Here is a 17,386-nt window from a genome sequence, read left to right as displayed (position 1 = left end):
AAACAATTGTTGACACAACTGTTTATTTTCTGTTTTCTTTTTAGTACAGAGCAACAACCTTGCCTGCCTTTAAATACTACGTCACCTGCGCCTGTTTGATCTTTTTCTGCATTTTCATTGTGCAGATCTTGGTTCTGCCAAAGTGAGTGGCCTTTAATTTGTTATGTAATGTTTATTAGTCTATGTCATTACAGAGTTGATTTCTGTATTTTTCTTTTGCAGAACGGCTGTTTTAGGAATATCTTTTGGAATGGCCTTCCTCACCCTCTCCTTGATAATCTTCATATGTTTCATTGGACACCTATTGGTGAGTGAAGTCATTTTCCTGCGTTCAGCTAAAACAAACACGTAGGCTTTGACATGCCTACAAAGCGCTGAAGAGGAAAAAAGAAAGAAAAAAAAAACGCTGCTTGTTAGAAGAAGCATTGATCTGTAAAAACTATTGCAATCATCAATAAAACTGTGCTATTCCCTGGTTTATGTTAGTTTTTCCCCCCTCCTAGTATCATCAAAATAATTATAGGAAACAAGTTTAAGCCAGTGCAGTAGGGTCATGCAGACTGTCTATGAATAGTCAGCACTTTTGCTTATGATCTGCAGGAGCTGAATAAATCTTAGCTTGTAAAATTAGGCAAAAGTTCTCATGTGGGACATGCATAAATAATAATATTAATAATGCCAGTTTGTTAAAAGTATTGCAGCAATATGAAAAACCATGAGGCATTCTTGGGGGTGGTGGCAGTGAGGGTATTTCCAGAGGGTTGAATTAATAAACAGAGGTCTGTACAACAAAATCATTTTGTAAGATGTGGCTCGTCTGCTTGCTGTGTCTAAGATGATGCAGCAGAATCAAATATTCTTTTTTATCAGTTACAAGATACAAGAAGATAAGAGGAGACAATTCAGCACGATCGAAATTCATTTGACATTTTTTACTGATGCTGCAAAAACGGAGCAGGATGAGAATGTAGGAAGGGAAAAATGGTTTTAAAAAATTCAAAGGTAATGTAAAATTTAAGCGGCTCCAGGCTTACAGATGCTGTTCCCCCTGTTTTCTGAATGTCGTGTTCTTTGGCTCTGAACTCTGGTCCCTTTGAATGTTGCCTGAAACCAACACAGCAGCTCTCACTATCAAAAGTTACACCTTGTAACATTTGTTGTTGTTATTATTATTATTATATTATTATTATTATTATTTTATTATTATTATTATTATTATTATTATTATTATTATTATTATTATTATTCAGTTATGCAACGTTTCTTTGCAAAGTTTTCCTCTGGGATATCTATTTTTGTGGAACACCCATAAGCTTTTGAAAGCTTATTTAAGTGCTTTGTAGGATTGAATGTTAAGGTTTTTAGCACCCGTTTCTCAGCTTTGATTCTCAAGAGATGCCAAATAGAAGCGGTCTTTCACTAGATGTGGTTAGCAATACATCGTTTAAGAGTGGGCACATTCCGGCATACGTTTTCTTTCACATATAAAATGTGTTAATTTCAGATGTAACCCTCTCAATAGACTAATTCTAGTAATCCAACACTGCACGTATGTGCATAAAAAATAAAAATAAAAAAAATAAAAAAGATATTTTGTTTTACAAGTGTATTGTGCTTTGTACCAGACCTGCAGAATGGTTTGTGTAAATGGTTTTTTAAGTTCAGAATTCTGGTTTTCACATCTTTTCAAGTGGAGCTAATTTACGCTGACATGGTGCTCTCGCCTGCTGTTTTGCTTCTTTACTGAACACAGGTTGAAGGGAAAAGCTGACAATCTTAAAGTGAGCATCCATAAAATAGGTTATGATACAATTATTTTGCTGGATAAATCTGGACTTTTCCATCCATGCGGATGATGTGATTCTTTGGACAATGTTCTGCTTTTCTCATTTAATGAGATTGGTTTTTGATATACGTATACCACGAGGCCATGATCACTCTTCTCTAGTCCTTTCTTCTATTTGGATCTGTATTCTCTGATGGTTGTGGCTGTTCTGGAATGGCTTGGAGAGCACATCAACACGCAGGAAGTGTTGACTTGGCCTCCAAAATTTTCAGAACATACTGTAGTTCAGTCAACAATGTGTTCAGTCCATCGAGGCTCCAGCTTGTAATTTACAGGACATAAAGGATCTCGTGCTGACGGCCTTGTATCTGATACCACAGCAAACATTTGATCTAGAGGATCCTTTAGAATTTCAGGTCAATTTTGGCAGCTAAAAATGGACAAAAACACTATTGGGAACATGGTTTTAATTATTTGGCTCTTTGGTGAGTAGTTGATGCATTTTGTGTTAGCACTGAAATCAAAAAGCCATCTACCTGGTCTACATTTTAAGTTATTACTCGTCTGGTACGTAATGCATTGTGCAATTATTAGCATGTTGGAATGTGATGTGCATCCTTGAACTACTCAAATGTATGAAAAAAAGTTTCTCACTGTTCCACAATAAATCACACTAAGCTGCAGTTCACAGTGTTGTTAAAAAAAAAAAATCAATTGATTGTAAAATAGAGAAACACATGGATTCATTCCATGAGGAAAAGCTCAGCAATAAACATTATATAGACACAATAAAACCCTTACGGCTGTTCAGTGAAAGCTATAAAGTGGCTGTAGCAGTAAGACGTGTTGAAATTTCTCCCAAAAAAGCATTCTCACACACAAACAGCCCAGTCAAAAAGAGAAAAAAGGAGATAATTCTGTTGATATTCGAATAACTATTGGCTGATTTTGATTTTGTTCCATTGTGGAATCACATATGCTAATTTTGTGCAACAGTTTCCACTTGTCTTGCAAAATAATGGATGGTGGAATTACTTGGAAAGCCCTCTGAAGCTATGGCTCTCTTAAAATGTTTGGACTGGTGCTGCTGAAGCATTCATGTCAGATTCAGTGAAAAGAATTGTAATATATTTCACACTTAAACCAGTAAATAATAGTCTATTGCTTTTGCTCATCCACATGTATAGCTCGCACTATTTAACTTTTGATCCCTATGATACATGCGGGGTCTTCTGTTCTTGGCTGTAAAATCCTGTAGTGTGCCAACCTTGATCCCGTCTTGTATTTGTGTGTGCCTGCAGCACTGCAATAAAAGTGCATCTACTTCTTGGATGTGGCTGCTGAGGTCATCAGTTATTATCGCCAACAAGCCTTGGCCTCGCATCACTCTCACCATGACAACCACTGCTCTAATACTCATAATGGCAGTCATCAACATGGTAAGCTTTTATGTGCAGGTTCTGCCCTAAGAAAGAAGTTACACCTTGTAGACTTCACACCTTATGAAGCTTCAGTCTTGGTGTGACTCAAATAATATCAAAGCGGAATGGAAGTAATGTTTTATGCGTGATTTAAATCAACAGATTTTGTTGATAAAGCTTTAAAAATAATAACCACATTTCCCTTTAAAAATACATATTCATGAGTACTATATTTTCACTGCCCATATCCACATCGACCTTATTTCCCTACACTGACAGGAAGACAATATGTAGCATGTTTATTGTTCATTACTCATTGATTTGTGGGTGTGTCTGATTGCGTTTTATTTTTATGGAGAATACGAATACATAAAGGCTCAGATGAAGGGGGGAGCAGTAGCCTGAGGTGTGAGACGGGGCTGGCTGTGTGATAAAGCACGGTGTCCAGACCCTGGGTTAGACCTTCACATAAATCGATTCCAGAGATTATAATCGTGTTTTGCGTCTGACACAGGTCAGACGCTCAGGGCGGATGAACCAAATTATCTACCCTTTGCTCAGTGGGACAGCAATCCTTGTTTTATCCTGCAGGTTCCCATTGATGAACATTATTGAATGGTTGTCACAATTGGCCTCCAACAAGATTGTATTTTCGTATTTTCTTGATTCTGACTTGTTCTTCTTATACACACACTGACGTGAAACTGATACTGAGATGAACTGTCTTATTGTCTGTTTTTTTTATTTTTTACTTTTGCAAGGAAGCAATGACATGTTTCAATGTTTGATTTTCACCTAGTTCTTTTTGGAAGACGACATATCACCTCCAGTTCTGCTTTACAACTCCTCAAATGAAACTCTGCTTTACCCTACTGGGCAGCTTATACACTTCTCGGGCAAAAACAATTATTACCTCCCTGTAAGTGTGCACAAATCATTTTTTATGAGAATAATAGTCATTGTTTCCCTATTTCTTCCTTTCATTATTTTCGTCATGCTGGAATTAATCTCCATCTCTGTCCGTCAAACCCTCTGTGTTGCTCAGTATTTAATTTACAGTTGCATCCTGGGCCTGATCTCTTGTTCGGTGTTTCTGAGGATAAACTATGAACTGAAGATGATTATAATGTTGACCGCAGTGGTGATCTACAACATTATTATTCTACAAACACATGCCTCTCTGCTGGATGAATATAGCAGATTCCTGTACAAGACTGAAAGCCTTGACAGGTAGGTGGAAGGAATGTTTGTGAGGGAATCATTAGCAGGAAAAGCAACAAACATCAGCCTGTTGCACACCTCATGCAACAGCTGTTTTCATTCATTATGGAAAGAAAACGGCTCTAGTACAAGGTTTATTGTGGTCTGTTAATAGCAATAAAAACCTTCTTTGCTACTTAACAGAGTAGAGGTAAATAACAGGCGAAACTACATTAAAAGCAAACTAAATATTTTACCAAATTAGTGATCCGGGGAGTTTTGGTCTGAGTGTTTTGTGCTGCAGCTTGGAGACTGGAGGATTTAAACACATCTACAAAAAGCAAAGCTCTGGAAGAAACCCTCTGAGTCTCTTTGAAAAATTCAATTTATGTACACCAGATGGATATCAAGCAGTGATTAAATAGGAATTAAGACCAAGACAAACTCCAGGCATTCAGGTGAATGTATCACACTCCCATTTTACTCATTTTATGTGTTTTACAGTGCCAGAGTGCATCAGGAAATTGGTTGCTTATGAAGGCAAGCTGAACAGTGCACTATTTATGAATGAAACTAGTTATTATGACAAAGTATATTGTTTCCTATACTTTGGATGAACGGCATGAAAGTTGGTGTATTACCATGGTTCTCTGCCTTAGCCATAATTCCACAATTTATGGAATCGTGGAATTATTATAAATAACGGAATTTTTCCATTTTATCAACCGAATTTGAATGTATCTTCTTTGCTATCTGCTGAATGGCCTTCATGTTCAATATTCCTTTAGATTTTCAGCATTACAATTTCAGCATACATGTGCAACTCCATGTATGTCGTTATTTTTTTCTCTTTATTGGTGCAAGTTCTTAAATAACATGACAGGAGTTGTTAGGGTTTTAGTGGAAAATGTTGGTTCATATCTCAGTTTTTCGAACATATAACAGGTTTTAGAATTGAACATGCCAGGTGTAAAAACATTAGAAAATCCTTGGCTTCACTTTAGCTGAAATGCACCAAAGCAACCACTATCTTTGTTGTTGTGTCCTTGTCATGAGCTGATCAGCGGTTTCGACTTCTTGTCAGCTCACATTTTTTTCATTTATATTGCAAAAAAAAGGAATGAATTGATTGGGCTATGCTGTTTTTCGAGATTCCTGGGAAGCTGAGAGTTAGATTGGAAACAGGAAATCCCAAATGATACAAAATATGTTTGCATTCATAAAGATGCAGTAGTGCTCTGTTGGATCTCCATCACATTGTGAGTGAGAAACAGATGTAGTGAGCGACCGTGCACCATTACAGCAGAAAGCTGTCACTAAAATCTCAATAGTAAACAAGCTCTTGTCACAGCAAAGCAGAATTGACAGTCAAGACTGAGTGACAGCTTGAAATAAAACGGTCTGCTAACCATTCATGAATTGCGTCGGTGTTGATTGTGATCTTGATTTGTAATTAGCTTAATCTCATCATTTAATCTTTTAGTTTTCCACTCACTCTTTAATAATCTGTTTTAATTCATTAGCTTTGCTATTATCTCCAAACAGTCTAACAAATACAATGTTTTTTCTTTGCTCATAAAGACCAGGAGTTCTCAAGGACCTGAAGACTATGGGCTCTATCTCTCTCTTCATCTTCTTCATCACACTTCTAGTTCTTGCCAGACAGGTAAACTTTGGTTTGATTTAAATGAGCCGATGCTCAGCTGATGCACAGCTTTTAAAACATGTCCCCAGCACCTTTTTTTCTGTGTGTACTTGTTTCTTTATGCACGTAAGCTTGTTTCAGTCTAAAAACGTTTTCTCGTTTCCTTTCAATCCGTTCTCCCTGCTCTGTGCTCCCTGGTCTTCCGATTCCCAAAATAGCTTTGCCTCCCTGAACACCTTTCTGCATCACTCCATTGTTTTCCTTAGTCAGACTATTTTTATTTAAATGTTCAGAATTACCCACGCAAAGAGTAAATGAGGCCCCTGGTTCTTCTTCTTCTTCTTTTTTTTTTGTCTACTTTTTACGGCACACAAATTAAGCTGTTTGCCTAATTACAATCTATGGGATAGTTTGTCATGATTGTTCAGCTTCTTCCAGAACTTCAGGCAAACAAGTCATGAAACTAAATCTGAAAATCATTCATCACAATGCACAACAACTTATTTTTGCCTAATTACTCCATCACAATCTGCCGTATCCAGGATCCATCAACTGTACTAGATTCATAATTTCTGAATTTCAAACCATTTTTTGAAGGGAATAACGGCAGAACTGAAACTGATTTGTTTGTGCTCGTTTGTCCTCAGTGTTGCTGTCCATATTTATGTCAGACTCTGTTTTTCTGTGCTTCCTGGAAGCAAGCTTTACAGCTGTACCTCCAGTCTCTTCACCTCTGTGTCCTCTTGTAACAGAATGAATATTACTGTAGGTTGGACTTCCTCTGGAAGAACAAGTTTAAGAGAGAATGTGAGGAAATAGAAACGATGGAGAATCTGAACCGGGTTTTGCTGGAGAACGTCCTGCCTGCGCACGTCGCAGAACACTTTTTGGCTCGCAACTGGAAAAATGAGGTTGGCATTTCTTTTCCTATTTGTACAATATATTTGTATCATGACAAACATGCATGAAACTCTTCACCACTTCTATACAATCCATCCTAAAATTAAGTCTTCTCCTTTGTTCACACAATGTTTCTTGAAAAACTTATGCTTGAAAAATCTTTTTTACGTGACTCGGACAAAACACAGAGAAATTGACAACTTGTGCAACTCATCTGTTGTCCTGCAGGATCTGTACCACCAGTCCTATGACGTGGTGTGCGTCATGTTTGCCTCTATCCCAGACTTCAAAGAATTCTACACCGAATCTGATGTCAACAAGGAGGGATTAGAGTGTCTCAGGCTCCTCAATGAAATCATCGCTGACTTTGATGAGGTAAATTAGCATTGGTTAGAGTTTCCATAACATGCGCCTCATGTTAAGGTGATCATGTGATTTGAACAAATGTTTATCCTTCATTTGTTGTTGATATTTTCTCTTTTTTATTTTTTTGCAGCTCCTTTCCAAGCCTAAATTTAGTGGCGTCGAGAAGATAAAGACCATCGGCAGCACTTATATGGCAGCTACTGGACTGAATACATCGTCTGTGACAGAGTACACTACCCAGGTAGACCACTTCTTTTAATTCTTGTGTTGTTTACCTGACTGCCATTAAACATGTTGCTCTTCAGTAGAAAGCATAGTGTAAGTGGCGTTTTCTTGCAGGAGGATGACAGACAGTACATGCACTTAGGAACCATGGTGGAGTTTGCATTTGCCTTGGTGGGAAAGTTGGATGTCATCAACAAACACTCTTTCAATGACTTTAAGCTCAGAGTTGGTGAGTATCGCAAGGGATAAAATAAAGACAGTTTGAAGTCGGCTAAATGGAGGTAAATCTCAATAAATTAAAATACCATTAAAACTTGTTTTATCTCTGTAGCTCAATTCAAAAGGTGTATCAAAACATGCACACGAGGGGGATATATTTCAAGTGTTTAATTTATTATAATTTGATGACTGTAAGCTACAAATAAAATAAATAAATATTACTGAAGAGCAGTATTAAAGGATTTATCTCCCAACACAGAATCGGTATAGTTCCACAGGAAGACTGCTGGTCCAGCAGTTGTCCAGCTGACGGTCATTTACACTCTCCACAGGGAGGATGAGACAGAAGGAGCAATTGTTGGAGAAACTGACTCGTCAGTGTAGTGTGTGTAACCATAACAGTGGAAAGTTAATTAGGGAAAAAAAAGTCAGGTGGAAAAAGGTGCACAAGCGACAGGGATAAAATCCCTGAGAGGATTAAGATTGTTCAGCAATGTCTAAAAAACAAAGAACTTTGAGGAAAGTCACAAGGTATGGACTGTGCCTGTAATCAATCACAAAGAAAATCAAGATCCCAATGTCTTGAGGATTTTTACTGCTCTTGGGTAATGTTTTGACAAGAGACGGGTCATTTGGACCCCTGAGCTTTATACCCTGTGCGTGGCTCTTGGAGTCGCACTGACCCCATGTGTGGGTTTACAAGTTTTTCTTGTGTGTGGTTTTGGGAACTGACAATCTGACGGGACACCCCCACCCCGCCTTCACACTGTGTAGCCATGACATCTACTATAGTCCTCCTGAGTGTCGATGTAAGAACACTGTCCATGTAAGGGTTAAGTGACTTTTTGAAGTTCTTACTTAAGTTGCACCTGTATTTGTTTTTTGTGTCCCGTTGCTGTTCTATAGTAACCTCAGAGCAATTTAATTATTTTTTTCAGACATGAACAGTAAAATATCACAAAACATTGATGCCGTTAGATAGAGACTGATATAGAAAGGTTAGGAGAGCTTTACAAGTACTGTCTTTTTTGCTCAACATAAGATGTGTTCAAAGGAATCCGTTTAAACTTAAACTTGCTGCTGAGCATACTCCAATGCACCAAGTGGTAAATGTCAAAGAAATTTATTTTGACCCCCTTCCTATCCTGCTGAAATAGCTAAAGTCTCTGCAGTTACAATACACTAAACACCACTGTTCTGAAAAAGTCATGGTCTTGGTCTGGAAGAGAGGCACGTCCAAGCTCCCTGCAAGCAGTAAGACTTGGTTTGTTACTTCCAACGTGGCTTTGCAGGTCTCAGCATGAGATGCTCCATTAACTCAGCAGTGTGCAAGTGTGTGACTGGATGACTGTACATCCCTGCTGCTTCCAGACTGGCCCTAATAACCCCCATGAGGAAAGAATACTTGTCTTGCTGCTCTGGACGTTTTCAAAGGCAAAGTGCCTTTTTACGTGTGTATGCTGTCTGTTTCCCACAAATCTGGGTACAGTCTTTAATTTGCATGAAAAGCTCGAGCTGCGGGTCTAATAGTATTGGGGATTAAGGGCTCTGTTGTGCTTAGCTTCCAACGTTGAGAAAAAAATCTTGTGGAAAGCTTTGTTGCCTATCACAGCAGAGCGTTTTCTTTTTTTTTTTTTCAAACTATTCTCAGTCGACCTGTAATACGACTTAAAAAAGATAATGAGATCCAGAGTAAAATGGACCAAATGTATGTTTTCTAGACAGGAAATTACAAAGAAATAAAGCATATCTGACAAAAATACAAGCTAACAATAAATATCTTTGTTATTCTTGAGAAATGTGATGAATTAAGATGCATCTGAGGAGCTGATTTTGCCTTGTTCTCAATCAGGTATTAATCACGGTCCAGTGATTGCTGGAGTCATTGGAGCTCAGAAACCACAGTATGATATCTGGGGAAACACAGTAAATGTAGCCAGCAGAATGGAAAGCACCGGAGTTCTGGGGAAAATACAGGTGAGTGACGTGAAATGCCTTCCTTCGTTTATCTTTAACTTTCATACCATGTTGATGTAAAATATCACATTTAAAAGTGATCAGAACTTGCCTTCAATTGTGATCAGCTCCTTAGTTTTACACAGGGGCAACAAATAGTCCTAACAAATTAGCTACACAGGTAGAACAATATGTACAATATGTAAAAAAAACAAAAAACACATTTGTTTCTCTAGACACTAAGGACGTAAAAAACTGTTAATAGTAATCAGACGCACCTACATACAAGATTCCTTCATATTCCATGTTAAAATTCCATAGTTTTACAGACGGATTCTCCAAAGTTCTGTCTATTTTTATTGATCAAGTCTATTTTTCAATCATAATCTGGACCTGAAAAAAGAGAAAACCAAATTTCCAGATGGCACAGAAACACTGTAAATCAAACAATAACAATAAAATGCATGTACTTCATAGTCTTTTTTGTGCCATAATCAGGTGTTTTTTTTTTATGTGGAAATTTCATTACTATCTTTTTGCACATTTTGCTGTGTAGACATGTTGTTTGATGAATAATTTATAAAAATACAATGTGATCTGTTCTCCCTTCCCTCTAACAAGAAATGTAAATATTAAACCAGTATTGTTTGCAATTTACTTAAGCACAATATGCAGATATATGTATATACATATTTGTACAATAAATAATCCCAATCTGGTCTTTAGTGTGCAACAGAAGAAGTGCCATGCAAATGTACTTTTCACAAAACTCAAAAAGAGGTAGCCCCTCTTGCTTCCGGAGGAATGTTATCCAGTGATGTAAAATGAGCAAAACAGCCTTGACTCATGTGGTTCTCCCTCTAGGTGACGGACGAAACGAGTCGCATCCTTCATAATCTGGGCTACATGTGCTCTTGCAGAGGGATCATCAATGTCAAAGGCAAAGGAGAGCTCAAAACCTTCTTTGTGCACACAGAGATGACGCGCTCACTGTCCCAAGGGAACATTATGCCGTAAGACTGAATCTGCATCGACGGCGGTACAACCAAAAGTCTTTGATCGAAGGCTGAGGAACTATCTTCGAAGATCTTTGGTAATAAAAACAAGTGCGACTCAGGAAGAAATCTTACCAACAAGAAGGAAAAACAGATTTTACTATCACTTCGCAAAATACCTGTGCCACCAGATTCATTTAGTACTTTAACGTAACAGGACGTGTTTGTTGGACAGCAATTAGGTGGGAAACACTACGATTATGTACAATTTGAATGTCACAGCTGAAACGTATTCAGGCTTAATGAAAAAGAAAAGTTTCAGACGTTCAGAATCAGTCAGGTAGCTATGTGATGCTTGTTGCAATCACTGGGTGCCACAAAACCCCCTGCATTGATGCCAGCTGCACCACAGCAAGTCTCACTTTTTCAGGGATTGGGACACTCGGGGTTGCAGAATAAAATGCTTGGAAAACTCCAAAGCACTTTCACAGCAAATGTATCAGCAGAATTTCTAAAGGACTGACGGTGCCACAAACACCGGCTTGTCCCTGGTGTCATGAATGTAAGCTTGTGCTCCTCTTAGGAGTATTTTGAAGTACTACGGATCAAACATTAAAAAAGTCCACGAGCCATGCGGCTCGTCTTTAAACAGAACGCAGCAACATGGTTTACAATGGACACTTCAGAAATCTGTTAAAACTACAAAGTCTTGGATGTATCCTACAGACAGTCCAGAATATTTTTGAAATAGTCCACACTCTAATCATCTTGTCTGTATTATCCGGAGTGTGTTTGTCAACTCCTGCTGAAAGCAGTGGAGTTTGAGGCCAGATGCATAACAGTTTGTGAGAAACACAGAAATTGTACATTTTCTGTTACTTCCAGGCAGTTGTGGAGAATATACTTAACAGTTGTACATGTTTCCCCATCCAGCTGAATGTAGATTACAATTCACACTGAGAACTAAAGCATGCAGAATTTTTGTAAGCCTGACCATATAAATCTGCCCCCAAAAATTTAAAGTCACCGTTAAACGTTCAAGTTAATGTGGACAGGATGTTGATCGACGCATACTAGTTTTTGAAGTGAATAAAGGGGAAGAATGGGGAGAATGTACCTTTTGACACCAAACAGGAGTCGTGGAAGTTAACAGTGTTTTTCTGTTTTAATACACTTTTATGCTCCTGGCCTCTGTTGCATAGACCTGAGCCAAACGAACTCAAAGAATTTCAGAAAAATTTTAATTATTTCAGTGTAAATATTTTAGGTTTGAGAAGTTAAAGCCTGATTTATGTACAGGATAGGTTTAGTGTGTACGGTTGTTTTGTAAGAAAAGACACAAAATGTTCTCAAAAATAGTTTTCTTTTTTGTTTGTTTGCTTTTGGATGATGCTATTGTTATTTTTTGTAAAGACCTCAATAAAGTTTCTATGTAATTTAGTTCATTTAAGCTCTGAAATACATGTAGCCCCCTAAGATCCTTGAAAGGATTGTGCTGCACTTACATGTAGTGGCAGGGTGGTGTAAATAATCCCAGCGTCCTGCACTGGTGCATCTTGTTTACTCGACACAGGCTCCACCAGCAGGTGACATCAACATAAAAACTGCCTGGTCTACCTTTTGAATGCAGTGAACACTTGACACAATGAATCTAGACTCATCAGGGTCAGAACTACATCTCTCTGTGAAGCTTTTTTTTTTAATCTAGAGCTTATTTCACAATGTCAGTACGATCTGAAATAGATACAGTAAAAGGTGACATTTCCCCCTTCTATTGAGAAACAGAAATTATGTAATAAGTTGTATAACCAGTACGGACGTCATATCCCCAGCTAAAGATAAAACACGTCTTAAAATCAGGCTATTTATCACCTCATGTTCACATCTTATCCTCAAACACCACAGCTGCAGCCGACACTGCCTCCTTTCACTTTATGAAAACACTGAATGCAGGTAAACGTTTGTGCCACATTTAATTCACTTATTTGAAAGTGATATCTGAACTTACTGCACTAAATGATTTTGAGTCATTTAACATAGGACAATTATCAGGACCTGATGCATTTTTTCTAAATCGTTAATATTAAAGACATTTTACTACAAAATTACCATCAAAAAGAAGTATCTCTAAATAGAAAATCAAACTTAAAAGGGACTTTAGAATAACATTTTTCTACTGCATGCCTAAAAACTTTACACGACATTATTTATGGTTAATCCTATCGAGACACAGGATCTTGTCTCTATAGGTGACTGGTTTTATAAAGGATATATGTTGCGTGTTTACATAAAAAAATCATTTAACATCACAGAGCAGAGCCACGCCCCTGAGGATCCAGTGTTCTGGATGCAGGGAAGTTTTCAGGTCCACAGCTGCGATGTAATTTAGGTCTGTCCTTACTGGCTTCTTGTAAATTGGACAGGAATAGAGACGTGAATCCTTCACACCTGCAACACAGAGCAGAAAAATTTTTTAAAAAGCAATTCGACAATTTTCTGGAAAGGGAGCAGCAGGTGCTAAAACGATCTCTCTTAATTAAAGATCTTTCAAGTGGAAGTTTCATAAATATGAGCACTGGTGTGTTGCACCAAAGACATCCAGCTGTGTTTGACACCACATCTGTTTTTGATTAAACTAATCAACAAAATGACTCAAAATAGGGCAACATGGTTATTTCCTTTGTCAGAAGTAGTTTGTTTACTGCTTTTTTGGACTACAAGTTTTTGCTTCATTAGTTATTTGTCATAATAAACTGCTGGAGGTTGCCTGGAGGGTTCCTCGTCAACTCTTTCTTAAGCAGCTCCAGACTAAAGAAGTTAAGTAGTTCAGCAAACTGGAAAAGATTCAAAATGGCTTAAAATTTTTAGGTAAAACACCTTTATAAATATTGATGTAAAGTATTTTTTCATTCCCGATGCTTCTTGGCACACTGTCAAGTTATTTTTTTATATACCGGTGAGAAAACTTACAAAAACATTTTTGGCCATTCTGTGTTATGTATCCTGTGTGCAATTTCTAAAAACTAAATTAACAAGGAAAAATGTTTTATCAAGATCTTCGGTAAAGGATTAGGGCAAAACAGGGCATAATTGTGATCAGAAAAAAAACAAAGATCCATGCTTTTGACTTCTTTCTTTATTCCTGTGAAGGACTTTTAAGAGTTTTGTTAGAGAAGATCAGTGGACAAATAATTTTAGAAAGACAGAAATACACACAAGGCAGGTCAAGGAAAAATATGTGGAGTCTTGGGCATCCACTAAACTGACAGAGCATTTAAAACAGCATTAATCAGAGGGACAGCCAAGGACCCCATGGTAATTCAGACATCCACATCCCAGGTGGAAGAATCTATAACCAGGACAACTGTCAAATGGGGATTCCCCAAATCTGGCCTTTTTTGAAAGACTGAAAAGAAGAGGGCTGAAAGAAAGCCATGAGAAGTCCTCTGCACTTCCCCACAAGCCATGTAGGAAACACAGCAAAACATCTGGAGGAAAGGTTCTCTGGCCAGCAGAGCCCAAAATAGAACTTGACCTACATGCAAAACGCTGAAGAAAAGCAACCACTGTGTACAGTATAAAGCTCAGCATACCATTCCCATGGTGCAACATAAACTTGCTGTGGGGTTGGAAAAATAGGAAATCATTAGAAGAACCTTAAAAAGCTGCAGATTGGAAACTGGAGTGGAGATTCCCCTTCCAACAACACAGCATTCCTAGAGCTACTGTAACCAAAGCTACGGTTAAATGTTTAGATGAAAGCATATTTATCTATTTGGCTGTATTAGTTGTTAAAGTCAAATTTCAGATGTAAGTCAAATCAAATACCACTAAAATATAGTACACTGAACTTTATAGTAATGTCCTTTTTTTAATATAAATTAGCAAAATAACAAAATACACATTATGATGGCAGTGCTGTAAGACAATTATGCTGAGACTGATTATATGTTATTTGGAAAACAAACTGCTGGAAACGTTCTCCCCGACATCATAGACAACATTAAGTCTGCTTGACATTTAAATGCTGCATGTATCCAGTGACTGTGTGGGATGAACATCATGAGGAGAATTCAGGAGGATTAAGGCAGGATTAAGGCTTATGCATCAATTCTGGACCCCCGCAACCCCCAAACCCGAACCGTCTCTTTGCAATGCCGTTTAATTGGAAACCTCACCGTTATTCTCGGCGTACATCCTGATCACAGGCATCGTCTCAAAGAGGACTTTGGGCTTGGAGTCGACAAGTTTGCAGCCGCGGCGATCCCAGCCGGCGCCCTCCAGGTAAAGGCCATAAACGTACACTCCCTCTGCTGGTGGCTGGGTGATGTCATCCTTCATCCACTTGGTTACCTCGTTGCACAGCACCATGCGGTCCAGGGCCCAGCCTTTATTGGCACGAGTGATCTCCTGGGAGCGCATGAAGAAAAAAATCTGCAGGTTAATGTCTTAATATTCCAACTAAAGTAGGATATAAAAATGAAGTATGATGGAATCACTGTAATCTTGGAAGAAATGAAAAGACTAAGATATGAAAAATAATTTTGTGACTTTCATCACATATTGTGCACAGACAGATCCCTTTTGAAAACACAAACATACAGTTTGTGTTTTCACAGCTCCAATTCATCAACTAGAAAAGTAGGCCGTTTTCAAGAGTTCACATTAGTTCTACAAATCTGCTCCAAGTAAAATGCAGACAGCTCCATCATCAATAACTCCCCTCTCTGCAGAGCTGGGATTTTTCTTTGGTGCAGAAGGAAAAATAAACCAAAAGTCAGACACAGAAACCTGACACAAATACTAAACGACTCCAACTTCCTCCCACTGCAAGCCTTAAAGAGCAAAATAAATTGATGTCGGCTCTAAGACACAACTGAAAGTTTTGTGTTTTAATTTACAAGCAGGTAAATTAACAAGCAGGTGAAACTTGCCATAATGGAAATGATTTCATTTTGTTAGCTGAATATACTGTATCTGTGTTCAACATACAATCATTTGCCCAAAACTGGACAAGAAGGTTGAAGCGTTTCCATATAACAGCTAATTGCTCCTTATTCTGGCCAGAACAGAATATTAGCATTCAGACTATCCTGCACAGTGCATTTTTTAAATTCAATTTGATTTAAAAAAATACTTTATTGATCCTAAAAGGAAATTAAATGCAAGTCATTAATTCAAGGTTCTTCAAAGAGTTGTAGTTGATGGAGCTCCTGCAGCAGTCTGTATTACAGCAAATTAGCCAAGGCCTCTGACTGAAGACAAGAGGATGTCCATAATTGTCTTGATAGATAATGCATATGAACTCTGTCTCTCATCTGTGAAATAGAAATCAAATGTTCAATTATGCCCTGCCTTTGGTGCTCAGGTTTATTTACTGAGCACAAAATTCAGTAAGGCAACTAACGCTTTGTTAGGTCATCATTAGCTCTGATAATAATTAGCATACTTTACAGTAAGCAAGGGAAAACGAATTATTAGATCTTTTCTTATTTTCTGCTGCATTTAAAAACAAAACAAAACACGACAAAAAAAAGTCCATAGACCTCAAGTTTGCTGGAAGGGAGTTCCAACGCCTATAGATGTAAGAACCCTGTTTTTAGTTTTTAGCCTTGTTTGTGGCACACCCACTGGCTTTGGTCACAGAACCTGAGGGAACTGCTGGAGATGAGTGATCTTACAAGTTGTATCAGTTTCTGTCAGCACGTCATTTGTCACACAGAGAAGAGCTGTTTTGTTTAAGGATCTCTATGGAAGCCTGAAATAAATTGATCAAGAATTTATTCCAAAGCAGCAGGTGGTAATATCAGCCACCTTCTCTAAAAATCAACTAAATGTAGTAATTGTAAATTGTAAATTACTACAGAAATACAAAATAAGATTTTAGTAAATTTTTCCTGCCAGGAGTAATGGTAACATTTCTCAGTCTGCTTCTTTTTTCACTTTTATTGCTTTGTATTTAATCTTTATTTTTGTCTGTTTTTTTTTTATGCTGGGCTAAAATATAATTTCTAATGTGAATCTTGCATGAAGAATTGTAAAACTGATTAACCATATTGGGAAAAAAAAGACACTAATCCCATAACAAGAGGAGGCAGGAGTTTTAATGCCGTTCAAGGAGAGTTAGCCATTGAAATTATTTCTCTGCTGCTTTCATTTGCCACGCATTAAGACAAATTGGAGTTCATACTTGCTTATCAGTGTTTGTGTGTGTAGCGGCGCATATGTTTACTCGTGTGTGTCATTGCAAATGTGTGCCCGCCTCTCCCTCCGTGCGCCATCTGGTCTCCTCCCTGGCAGAGGGTAAAAAGGTGGTCTGCCTGGTGCCATGTATACCTGTCTCATCGCCGTCAGGAAGCCCTGCGGGTTGAAGAAGCCCGTCATCCAGAAGCTTTTGGGCCGGCCCTCAAAGACCCAAGCCTGAAACTGGCGGTTCCGCTCAAGCAGCTCTGTGAACCAGAACCCCAGGGTGCTGGAGGCCCACGATGCCTACAAGGAAAACAAACATGGGCAACAACATAATCAACATATTCCAGTGATATATTGAGCACCTAAACTGGGTGTATTAGATGAGCAGGAAGAATTGGCCGCCAAGTAAGCGAAACAAAATGACGTTGAGTAGAAAAACTCTCAGCTGGGAAGGAACTGAAGCCTAAAATACTTCATTTCCAAA

General features: G+C 38.1%; 2 protein-coding genes across 2 annotated transcripts in view; one reads left to right on the top strand and one right to left on the bottom strand.

Annotated features, from left to right (window-relative positions):
• The window catches only part of adcy2a (adenylate cyclase 2a), a 31,814-nt gene extending 19,661 nt beyond the window's left edge, over window positions 1-12,153 (top strand). The window contains exons 14-25 of the mRNA XM_055042169.1: window positions 45-142; window positions 223-307; window positions 3,088-3,225; window positions 4,007-4,126; window positions 4,253-4,437; window positions 5,989-6,073; window positions 6,805-6,963; window positions 7,181-7,327; window positions 7,449-7,559; window positions 7,658-7,772; window positions 9,615-9,739; window positions 10,583-12,153. Coding sequence (XP_054898144.1) covers window positions 45-142; window positions 223-307; window positions 3,088-3,225; window positions 4,007-4,126; window positions 4,253-4,437; window positions 5,989-6,073; window positions 6,805-6,963; window positions 7,181-7,327; window positions 7,449-7,559; window positions 7,658-7,772; window positions 9,615-9,739; window positions 10,583-10,735 — 1,521 coding nt within the window. The 3' untranslated portion in view covers window positions 10,736-12,153. The remainder of the gene's footprint in view (window positions 1-44; window positions 143-222; window positions 308-3,087; window positions 3,226-4,006; window positions 4,127-4,252; window positions 4,438-5,988; window positions 6,074-6,804; window positions 6,964-7,180; window positions 7,328-7,448; window positions 7,560-7,657; window positions 7,773-9,614; window positions 9,740-10,582) is intronic.
• A 516-nt stretch (window positions 12,154-12,669) lies between these two features.
• dnah5 (dynein, axonemal, heavy chain 5) overlaps window positions 12,670-17,386 on the bottom strand; it is a 78,676-nt gene continuing 73,959 nt past the window's right edge. The window contains exons 87-89 of the mRNA XM_055041816.1: window positions 17,050-17,202; window positions 14,892-15,123; window positions 12,670-13,161 (exon numbers count right to left, since the gene is read on the bottom strand). Coding sequence (XP_054897791.1) covers window positions 13,010-13,161; window positions 14,892-15,123; window positions 17,050-17,202 — 537 coding nt within the window. The 3' untranslated portion in view covers window positions 12,670-13,009. The remainder of the gene's footprint in view (window positions 13,162-14,891; window positions 15,124-17,049; window positions 17,203-17,386) is intronic.

The sequence above is a fragment of the Poeciliopsis prolifica genome, unplaced genomic scaffold (assembly GCF_027474105.1).
Source record: "Poeciliopsis prolifica strain line A6 unplaced genomic scaffold, Auburn_PproV2 SCAFFOLD017, whole genome shotgun sequence".
Taxonomy (NCBI): Eukaryota; Metazoa; Chordata; class Actinopteri; order Cyprinodontiformes; family Poeciliidae; genus Poeciliopsis; species Poeciliopsis prolifica.
This window is presented reverse-complemented; position numbering and strand designations above follow the sequence as displayed.